General features: G+C 43.2%; 1 protein-coding gene across 1 annotated transcript in view; it reads right to left on the bottom strand.

The window, feature by feature from the left end:
* Positions 1 to 12,131, bottom strand: part of ARHGAP42 (Rho GTPase activating protein 42) — a 202,375-nt gene that overhangs the window by 101,675 nt on the left and 88,569 nt on the right. Inside the window, exon 4 of the mRNA XM_054973588.1 lies at positions 6,776 to 6,847. Within this exon, the coding sequence (XP_054829563.1) occupies positions 6,776 to 6,847 (72 nt within the window). The remainder of the gene's footprint in view (positions 1 to 6,775; positions 6,848 to 12,131) is intronic.

Below are 12,131 nucleotides of genomic sequence, written 5' to 3' on the forward strand. Positions count from 1 at the left end.
AATTGCATTGTTTATTGGATGCCACATATTGTGTGGCTGGCTGGCTGGCTGGCTGGCTGGCTGGCTGGATGGATGGATGGATGGATGGTAAGGTGGCCAGGCCCCCTTCCAAGTGTAGGTGGGGGATCCTCTGCTCCCCCTTTATCTCAGGTTGAACTTATTTGGGTTGTAAATTGGCAAAACTGCTATTACCTTGCAAATTATGTTTTGCGCTTCAGTCTATCTCATTATCTTATATATTAAGAGCCAAATTTAATACTTAAATTTAGAGACTGAGCATGAATGGACAAGACAGATCTTCCTACACACCTGAAAAATGCCCTGGTTTTGCAGAAAAATATGAAATCTAAAAAGTACATCAGGTTTTTAAAAATCTCCAAATGATAAATGGGGTACCTGTAGTTTTAACCAATGCTGTCAGTTGCTATTGCTAGACAATCATAACAGTTTAGCCAGTATTCCAGGCTTGGTTTCTGTCAGTAAAATGCTGGGGGAGGAGACAAGACCCTTTCCAGAGCTGATTTGGCTTTTGCAAGTGGACTCATCAGGGCCAGGCCCAGAAGCAAACACCAGGTGACTTGATACCACAAGACTTTCATGACTAACTCAGCCCTGGCTGCTTGCTACTGTGCAACAGCAGCTCCCCAACCTAAAGCCAGACTAGGAAGTGGGAGGCCCAGGTTCGAATCACCAGTCTGCTTTGAAAGCTCACTGGGTAACTTTGATCCAGTCATACACTCTCAGTGATTCCTACCTCACAGGGTTGTTGTGAGGATAAAGAGGAGGCAAAGAGAATGATGTAAGCTGCATTGAGTCCCCATTTGGAGAAAGGCGATATGTAGATGAATTAAATAAATAATGGTTATAGGTGAAGATGGGGGCAGATAAAAGTTAAGTTGTTTAGTTTGAAGGAGAGAAGGATTTAGTGAAAAGTGAGCAGATGAAGGCTGCCAGGAAGAGGGAAAGAGGATGTGTGGGGAAAGGGATACAGGGAAAAGTGGAGAAACCTCCTTTGCAAGTCCTTGTAGGTTCCCCACCATGTAACTGGCACCACGCACCTGAACCATAGTGAAGGGGTTGCTGGGGTAGGGTTGCCAGTCCCCCGGTGAAGGCAGGGGATCTCTCCCTCTTAGTCTTTGCCCCCTGCCATCACTCACCTGGCCAGTGGGGGAAAAAGTCCTCGGGAACGGGCCCAGGAGTCAAAAACCCCTCCCACTGATCACAATGACAGCACTTTCAAAAATGACATCACTTCTGGAAGGGACACCATTGTGCCTGGTGGCTAGCACACTCCCACGCTTCACAGGGGCCCAAATCAGCCCCTGTGAAGTGTGGCAGCATGCCTGCCTCCAGGAGCAATGACGTCATTTCCGGAAGTGACATCATCGTGCCCCTTCCAGGAGCGTACAAGTGCATAGCACGCACAAAAAGACATCCACAGTGAGTGCTGGTTGCCCCTCCTCCCACCAAGAGGGTAAGGGGACCTGGCTACCCTATGCCAGGGGGAGGAGGAAAGGTGAGGACGGGGCAGGTAAATGTGGGTGGGAAGGAGAGAAGGAATCAGGAAAATGAGGAGAGCCTATGGAGGGGCCAGAAAAGGGAAATAGGACATGGAGGGAGATGGGAAATGAGATTCCCCCCACAAGTCCTTGCGGGTCCCTCACTTATATTTTCTATTGCCAGGAGTTCCAAGGAGGATAAAATTCCAGGGCTCTTCGCATGTTGGAGAGCTCATGGAGCTGGGCTAGTCATGTGATTTGGCTTCCATATGATGTTTTAGTTAGGTCTGAGTGGCAGGTGGGCACAGAAATCTTTGTCTGAGGCCCCAGTGGCTGCTCTGTCCATTATCACAGTAAGAATCCTATGGCATTTTCCAAGCACAGCTTTGATTTCTCAAATGGATTATATGGTTAGTAATAAAACAACAACAGACTAGACTTGGTTTTAAATTATTTCAATATTCTAAAGCCACTTCAACTTTGGGCCTTGACATTTCATTCTAGAGAAAATTTTATAATGAGAAATGGAAGAAAGCTCACTTGCTATTACGGGTGCTATCTTTAGTTAAACTGTAAGGTACAACCCAGTCAGATGCAAGGTACAACCCTGGCCTTGCACATTTTTGCTTTCAGAAGTAATTTCATTTTGCTAGCCTAACAAAATAAGCCCTGCATTTCTTATGAGTATTAAGTTATTAAAGTTTATATTTCAAAGTTAACATTTTAAAACATCCCCCTCCTGCCAAGATGGCAAAGCAATGACAGAATATCTATTAAATATTAACAGGGGTAGATTCCAGGGAAGACGTGCTAGAGAGCCTTCAGGCTATGAATATCTCGGGAGCAAGAGGTGTTTGCATCACTGAAAAGTTTATGACTAGGGAGGTTTCCTTTCCCATATCTGAAACCACATCATAACAGTTCTCCAAGTCAAACTGCTGCTTCCCTGCGCACCGCAGTGTCGCCTGAATGATCTACTAAACAATTATGCAACACCAACATGCTCTCTCCTTCCAGATACCTAATTCAGAGCTTGGTTGCAAAACTACATGCGCACACAAAGTAGATGTGTGTGTGCATGCAGTGCTGTGCTGGACACACACTTACTGGAAAGGGGAAACTCCACTATGTAGAGATGCATGAACTGTTCCTGCAGCAACAACATATGCGTCTCTCTTTCCCTGCACACCATCCAAATGAAGTTCAAAAAGAAGCATCGCTCACATGTTCTGTCTCTTCCTGCACTTCCTGGTCATATGAGAAGCCAGAAGGCAGTAGTCAGGATTAGAGGTGGGCACGAACAGGAAAAAAAACCTGAACACGATGTTCATTGTTCGTTGCCATCCACGAACAGGGATTCACAAACATTGACGGACATGACATGTTCACGAACATATTCGTAGTTGGAGGTTCGTGGGAGCCAGTACAGCCCCCTTGGGACTTAGCTGAACTTGATGATCCCTTTCATGTCATTTTCTCTTCACAGTGGCAAAAACTGGACTGTCTGCTGGAAGCTATTTTGAGGGGTTACACAAGCCAGAAGGAAAGCCAGGAGTTCAGACAAAGTTCAGACAGTCCATGCTTATGTTGCCAGGGGAACTGATTGAAAGGCGCCAGACTGTCTGGCTTTACAAAGGGCTGACGAACACCATGAAGAGGGCTTGGAACGAACACATGTTCGCCGGGAATGGAGCCTCACAAACAGCTTGCTCGCAAACAGCTGGTTGGGCTGTTCATGGCTTTTCTTTGTTCATATTGCTGTTCGTGCCCACCTCTAAAACAAACCAAAAGGGCAAGCACTTCCTGCTAACGAATCACCAGTAACAAAGGATCTCTAGTCAGGATCAGGAAGTAATACCATGTCTGCACAGATAGTCAGGAACAGAGAAATTGCTTTGCGTTCACAAGATCTCTATCTTTGGCAGCTTGAGTTTAAGGAGGATCTAAGATTAGGGGTGGGGAGACATCTCATGGCATCCTTGTAAATTTATAGCTAGTCCTAGAAGCCTGTACTAATCAATGGTATAAGCTTGAGACACAGCAGCTTTCACATATGCCTATCAGTCACCAACTGGCACTTCGGAATAAGATTAAGGCTCCTTCAGTAAGAATTGCTGGTCAGCATCAAATAACATGGGTATAGTGACATCTCACTGATCTTGACCTCTCTCAGAAATTTCATGGAAAATTATTTGACTGAAAGCAGCCCCAAAATTCCTTGCACGAGCCATTCTACACATGAAACAGAAAAGGTCAGGCTAGAAGCCTTCTCCCCAAGAGTCGTAATATACCCTTGTATATGCAGATTTTGATATAAAGGTTAAACAACAAGTTCCACTCAATAAGGTAGGAAACATGAGTATCAAAAGGTTAAACTAGTTAACCTAGAGTCTATCCAGAAAATATTAGAAGAGAAACAGGGGGAGCAAAAATTGTGCCGCTCATTGTCCTAATAACGGGTGGGGGGGGGTGCATCATGTTACTTCAGAGAGTCTTGCAATCAGCTTTTTAAGCAGCATTTTTTAGAATATGTACCTTCAGATAACTTTTTCCACAGAGGTGTGGTTGTAACTAGAGATGGGCATGAACAGAAAACCCCCCGAACATGATGTTAGTTGTTCGTTGCCATCCACGAACAGGGACTCACGAACAACCAAGAACATGGCCCTGTTCATGAACATGTTCATGGTTGGATGTTCGTGGGGGCGAGCAGGCTCTCCTCCAGCCATCATCCAAGTTTGGTCAAGATCCCTACCGCACCACTCCCAGAAACCTTACCTGAGCAGGCACCATGAAAGATACCAATAATAAATAATAGCTTGGCCCCAGAGCCTGGCAGCAGCTCTGGAACTTGAAGGGGTAGATCCCTATCCCACCACACACAAAGAAAATTCAAGCTCCAATGCACTCTCTCTATCAAAATGCCAACAGCAATTGTCTCTCTCTCTCCACTGTCTGCAAACTAAGCCAGAGCTGGGAGCCCCCCTCCCCTCTGCTCTTTGCTTCCTTGTAAGAAATTTGGAGCTCCATTCTTGAAAGGAAGACCTGCCTATCAAGCTAAATTGGGCTTAGATTGGGGTTTCCAGGGCAACAGCAGGAGTTCAGACAGAGTTCAGACAATCCCTGCCTAAGTTGCCAAGGGAATCGATTGTAGGTGCCAGACTGTCTGGCTTGACGAACAGCAAGACAAACAGCAACGAACAATGCTTGCAATTACCACCTGTTCGTTTAGAATGGGGCCTCACAAACAGCTTGTTCGTGAACAGCAGATTGGGCTGTTCGTGGCTATTTTTTGTTCGTATTGCTGTTCATGCCCATCTCTAGTTGTAACAGAGCTCCTGTATTTGTATTGGACTTTATTGTGCTCCCTAGTTCAGGGATCCTCAATTTTTTTGAGCCTGCAGGCACTTTTAGAATTCTGATACAGGGTGGCACGCACAAGTACAAAACAGCTGTTCTGCAAGGCAGAGCCAACCACAAAATGGCTGCCATAAGAGGCAGAGACAACCACAAAATGTCAGGGAATGAGGTCATACATAACTCTCATAGTAACACTAAAGACATCTCTGGAGAAGGTGCCACCACTGAAGCAGAAGATAACAAACTCAGCTTGCACAGGTGCATTTGGTAAAAGGAAATGGCGAGTCCCTGGAATAAGGAAGTCTTCTATCCCAGATTGAAAATGGTTGATTTACAGCCCAGTAGAAAGCCAGGTCCAGCACTGCCTCCGTTTGTAGATAGGAGTGATGCATACAAACATCTGAACAGAAGGGCATGAAATGGTCACTTCCCCCCTGCAGGAAGGCAGCTAAGTTCACATTAGGAATGTGCTTGTGGCCTGCTCTCAGCTCTTCCCAGCTAGCAGTCTCAGTCTTTTCCTTGTACCTTCATGAACATTTTTCTTCCAAAATAATCTCTGTTTTTGCCTGCAGCTGATATTGTTTTGTTAGACTCATATTCCTCTCCAACACAGCAAGACCACAATTGTTTTCAGACTGTTGGCCTCAGTAGTTCAGACCAAGGTTCATCCAACATTCTTTCCTACAGGACCCAACCAGATACCCCCGGGAAGCTCACAAGCCCCCCCTTGTTTGCACTCAGAATGCGGTACTCAGATATACTGCCTCTGCATATGGAGATTTCTAAGAATTGACTGGCTCAGAGCCACTGACAGACCTGTCCTTCAAGCAGGTTTTTATAGGCAAAAGAAAAACCAAATTAAAACAAAGCGATACACAAAACAGCTCACACAAATCTGCATTTCTCAGAGGACTGTGTAACAAGCTGCTTGAGGTTCTTCTCCTAGCCTTCTTTCAACCAGCTTTCTTTTTGCCTTTTCTGCTCATCCTGAACTCCTAATCTGTTTCCTTTTCCTATTATTACCTGTATGCTAGGAAGGGTCTCTTTTTACAGCAAACCATACTCTCTATCCTGCTTCAAACAGGAAGTTTTTCCTAAACTTCCACAGCATCCTCAACCATTCTTTACAAACTATTGGATCACACAGGCGATTTCCACTCAACAAGAGCTCTTGTGCAAATGAAAACACAAGAAAGTCATCACAATGAACATTGCACCAAGTCAACTTGACCATTTTCTACCTTGTGTATCAACATGCAAAAGACGTAGCACAAAATATTCCATCAACACCCTCTTGCCAAATAATCATCACCTTTGATCAGATTATATCTTGCTTCCAAACTGAACTAATGATTAATTACAACAATCCTTCGCATATTAGTTTTTGTACAGAGTTTCAATGATCAGAATAAAAAATTAGCACTTGATCTTATAGCAGCTCTTGTGCAAACTGACCTGTGTTAAGTAAAACTTCTCTTCTGCTATTACATGCTCGTATACAACATGAACACTTTATCATGTAAGTAAGTTCCCAAAGTTACTTCCCACAACAATCTTTATTGGTCTGGAAGACCAAACATGCCTATGGTAGTCATTTGCAGTCCACCAACATCCTAAAGAGAGCCATAACCCAAATCTTACCATTCACAAACATTTCCAAGTCTGGTCAACTGAAGGCAACACCTGCTCACCACAGGTGAGTACCTGCATACAGGCTGGTTATATCAGATCTGTTCTTGTTTCCCCTGGACTGAAATTGGCATGATTCTTGCAGCAGGCACTGAAGCCATACCAAGGACAGCAAGAATTTAACTTCCTGATCAAACCTGTGGCCTCCTGATGTTAGGTTGTGTGGCACAGCTTGGCTGAGGGGAAGGAGTAAGTATACTATAAAATTATAAAATTCATTAACTTACTTTTGCTGCCCCTATCTGTTCTTTACGAAACTTCTCCAGTGGCGCAATTAAAACGTCATTAGCGTTCTGGATCTGAAATATAGAACAGAGCACATTTAAAACAACCACCTTCTCAGAGAACTTGATCTGTAGTTGTCTGAGGGCCAAACTACATATTCGTGTTTTACATTTGTTGGGTCCAGGTTACCCAGACCCAACTCGGTTCCCTGCAGCCTCACAGCAGCTGCAAGGAATTGCTTCTTTTTAAAAAAGGAGAGCCCAAATGGGCTCAGAATGCCATTGGCGGGGGGGAGTTCCTGCCTTCCCTACCAAGCCATTTTTTCATACAAAACAGTATAGGGCAGAGTACATCCCCATTTTTGCTGTTCTACATGGAGTGTTTGTGCACATGCACATGAAGCAGCAAAAATGGGAAAACAACCCCCCTCCCCGTGCTGTTTTTGCATAGGAAAAATGGCTTGGGGGGGGGGGGCAGAAGCCCTTTCTTCTTCTAAGGTGGCATTCTGAGACAGCCTCTTTGGGCACTCCTTTTTTTTAAAGAAGCCATTCCCTGCAGCTGCTGTGTGGCTGCAGGGAACAGGAGTTGGGTTAAAACATAAACATATAGTTTGGGCTTGGTTACATAAGAAAATCTTGTTCACTTATCACTTATGCCAGAAGTAATCAAATCAACAAAGCAGCCCCACTGACTCTCTTCTGAGTTAGCAGGCTCAGTATTGCAAAGTAATGCCCCGATCCAGATAAACTTGGTTGTTTAAGCTCTACTGTACTCAACTAAGCTCTACTAAGCTCAACTACTTTACTTCTCTGACTATATTTATATTTCCAGGATATGACCTTTCAAAAGTCAAAGCCTAAGCTTTGACTCTCAAAAGCTCAATCCCTGGAAATCTAGTTGCTCTTTATTGGTCCGGAATCTTGCTCTTCTACTACAGACCAACACAGCTCCCCCACTGTATTTATTATTACTAATCAACTGTCTAGATAGGAAATCTAAATAGTCATGCCATCTGTCCCAGAATTCTGCATTTGTGAGGAAGAACGCCTTTTTAAAAATAGCCTTATAAATATTTAAAGTGGAAAAAAATCATTACGCTTGTTCCCAGAACTGCAGTTATTTCATAGTAATTAAATTTTAGTGCTTGCACCTTGATTTCTTTCAGTGATCATTGTGGGATATAATCCTGCTTCACTAGTAGCTGAAGCAGAACAAACAGGAGTCTAGTGGCATTTCAAAGGCTAACAGGTTTCTGTTTTAATATAAGCTTTCATGGACGCGTGCTCCCTTTATTCATTATTATCATCTTCGCAAGTACTTAACATACCAAATGAACCATTGAAGACATTTAGATACTCAGTGCTTAAAGCTGTCCTGCTAAACTAGGGAAGAAGAGATGCTAACATGTAAGTAATTACTCTTCAAATCAATTAAACTCTGCAAACCGTGCCTATATGGAGTTTAAAAAATGAGTCCGGGAGATACACAGTGTGTCACTCAGCCATTTTATTGGCAAGTTCACAATTTATTATTGGCACGCAATACAGTACAGAGTTTTCTGACAGGAGATGGCAAATCGAGAAACAGAACCATAAAGAATTCAAGCTGCACGTCTGAGAAATATTTTCATTCCAGCCATTTCTCCTTACTAGGAACACTTATTTATTTTATTTATACACTACCTTTGCCTTGTGGAATCCATAATATTTAGTATTATATTAACTTTTTACAATTACATTCACAATTTTACTCTTATGCCTGGCATCTTTACATTAGTTGCCTCTTCCAATGTAGAAGAAATGAAAATATGAGATCTGGAATTCTGCCTTTCAATTCAGTTCCTGAGAGATAGGAAATTACTAATCCTATGCCCAGCTAATGATGTTCTTGAGTGTGACCTAATTAAGGAGACCCTGAGAAAGTTCTAACTTTCCCCCACTCTGTTTGCCACTAGAGACCCCCCCCCCCTTCTCAAAGTTAAGTTTTTGGGTATCTCAGAAGGGGATGGCAGGGGAGCAGGCATGGGCCTATCCTAGGGTTGCCAGTCCCCCGCTGGGGGCAGAGAACCCCCCAACCTTCCGCCCTACCCCTGCATACCTGGCTGGAAGGGGAAAAGGTGGGGGAACATGCTTTCCAGGGCACGCTCCTGGGTGGCGCAGCACATTCCCGTGTGCTGCAGTAGGCTAATTTCAGTCTGAAACGGGCCAAAATCGGCCTGCTGCAGAGCGCAGGAGCACTCTAGGACCCATCACGCTGCTCTGCAGTGCTCTTGCACTCCACAGCAGGCTAATTTCAGCCCCAAATGGGCCTGATTCAGCCCCAAATGGGCCAGCATTGGCCTGCTGCAGAGGGTAAGGGGACCTGGCTGGCAACCCTAACCTAATCTCTACTTGTGAGTGTTCAGAGACGATTTCCGTCCCCCATCCCTTGAAAAGAAAGCTCATAAAAGTGAAGGGAAACTAAGGCAAGGCCAGATGAGTTTGTCCATCACTACACAACACTGGTTCTGCTGTAGTTGGTATATCAGGCTGTAAAGTACTTGTCTGCTGATGTGGCGCATTTTTGAATCAGGATAAAAAACTGCCCCATCGAGAATCCATGGGTGAAAATCAGCAAGGCTTGTAATATTAGCTTAGCAAGGTATTTGGCGTGCATATGTGTCTGAGTATATGAGTGAGTAGGGAGGCTGTATTTTAAGTTTTCCCTTGTTCATTAAAGTTCCTTTACCAAATGTCTATTACCTACACATTCCTAAAATTCCTGTACAGTGACTTCAGCAATACTGCTTCCATTTCCAAGGTTTACAATTATACGCTGCAAGAAAAAGAACACAGTGCTTTGGTGGTCAGACTCACTCTGTGTGTGTTTTTCCTTTTTCATGATTATTTAAACAAAACGATCAGTGTGGATAGTCCCCTACTCAAGCAGGAGCAAAGACACAAAACCTAGCTCCTAAGGCGCTTGACACAGTAAATATCATTTAATCTTTTTTCCTTAAGTCACGAGAACGAGAGTGGGCGCAGGAATTTGTATTCCTCATTTCTCTATACTGAACACCACTGACCCATAAAAAATCTCTTTGAAGGTTAAGGAACCGGAGCAGAAAGTGTGCAGGCATATCTGCCCTGCCGGAAGAATGTAATTGAAAGTTGTATTTTAAACAGAGTTTTCATGAATGAATACGTCCAGGCACTAAGCCAAAATCAGCGTCCTTGTTTGTAATGGTAGCATGCCCAGGAGCTTTAAACTCTTAGAACAGAAAGGAACTACTGTGCAATTCTACATGGATTCAGCGAAATAAGTACACAGATTTACACTACACATACCATAAAAAATATCCACACATATGCATGACAAGAAGAGTTTTTCTTAATATATTAAAGATAATAATGGCCAACTGGTAGTCCATGGGCCATATCCTGCCCTGAAATGTTTTTATGGTGCCTGTTGATCCAATCAAATCTTAGTCAAAATATACTAACTAGTTGGACTGTAGTTACAGTGAGAAGCAAAAGATTTTTTAAAAAAAGATATAGAAACCAGGTATCTCCCACTTTAAAATTTCATCTTTCTTGTGGATTTTGAATGTAATGCCCTGCCTATGCCCAGATGTACATGCCAACAGTTTGTGCGACAAACCACATTTCGGGGCCCTGAGCTATTGTCTGAGGAACATAGCAGCACTCACAAATACAGAAACTGGCCATCTGCACTTTAATCAACAAATACATTTATCATAAAACGGAATCACCCTAAATGTTGATAATATATTTTTTCATTAAAAAATTAGAAGGATGTTTGATCCAAAAGTATTATTCTAAAATACACCTTCAACCACATATAAAAACAGTGTGTCTTTTCCTGCAGTTTGAAAAATTTAATCAATTCCTTTCAACTGGTAATAAATATATAATCCTTGACAGACAATAGTAATATTTCATACCCATAATTTTACCATCCCACAAATTTCCCACCTACTGCTTCCAGAATCCTCCAATTGTTCTTCAAACTTCCCCCAAGAGGTGTTTCAAACAAACAAACAAACAAACAAACAAACAAACAAACAAACAAACAAACAAACAAACAAACAAACAAACAAACAAACAAACAAACAAAGTGGATTTTGTGGATTTTTCATGAAAAAGGAAATACTCTTGGTGCACATTTGTTTATTTATTTAAAATATATTTATGCCCTGCCTTACTTTCACAGGCACAAGGCAGCTAACAAAACACCAAAAGCTGCAACGACAAAACAGTATAAGCTGCTAACAAGTTAAACCCATGCACCAACACAGTAAAACACAATAAAGGCAATGAAAGCCGACACACAATTAAAAACAAGCCTGAAAATGATTTCCCCTGCACTGGACAGTCTGACACAATTTCCTGAATGTGCTACGTGAAAACAACCCCGGCAGTCACTCTGGTAGGCCATTCCATATGAATGGACCTAACTATAACAACAACAACATTCAATTTATACACTGCCCTTCAGAAAAATTTAACGCCCACTCAGAGCGGTTTACAAAGTATATCATTATTATCCCCACAACATACACCCTGTGAGGTGGGTGAGGCTGAGAGAGCTGTGGAAGAGCTGTGACTGACTCAGGGTCCCCCAGCTGGCTTCACGTGGAGGAGTGGGGAATCAAACCCAGTTCTCCAGATTAGCGTTCCACCACTCTTAACCACTACACCAAATTGGCTCCCCATGGGCATTCACTCCCTATAGTGAATGCCCATAACCTCACTGTTGTTAATTGGGTTATGCTCACTAAGAGTACCACCAGGAGAAGGCTACCTGAGGAACATAATGTGTTGTTCTCTCCCTTACGTTTCCCCTTCAAAGGCTGTTACCCAAAAACCTCTAAAGAAACAAGGGTAATGCAAAAAGTTAGGGAAGGGGATGTGGATGCTTCATGAGACCTTTTCCTCTGTTCCCCTCTCAAGGACTCAATCACCTGTCTACCATGGCTATACAGGCAACTGCGTAACAACTAAAGCATCACAGAAGCCCTTGGGTTCCAGGAATCAATACAGCCTTCTTTGTAAGATTAGGGAGGTCTGACCCCGGAAAGTATCACTTATGTGTTGTTTCCCTGGGTGTAGCAACCTGCAGGAGAGTGTTTACGAGAAGAGAAATTGAAAGTTACAACAGCATTTCCCAAATTCGTATGGGATAGTGGATTAACAGTATATCGATGAACTACAGATAGTATTTGCAGGGCGGGGGGGGGGGGGGAAGCAGCCGTTGTTAAATCAATAATTGCTCCAGGAAGACCTGCTCATCACAGGAAAGGACTTCTGTTTAAATTGCATGAATTGAGGGACAAATTGCTTCCATAAATGAGAAAGA

The sequence above is a fragment of the Eublepharis macularius genome, chromosome 3 (genome assembly GCF_028583425.1).
Source record: "Eublepharis macularius isolate TG4126 chromosome 3, MPM_Emac_v1.0, whole genome shotgun sequence".
NCBI lineage: Eukaryota > Metazoa > Chordata > Lepidosauria > Squamata > Eublepharidae > Eublepharis > Eublepharis macularius.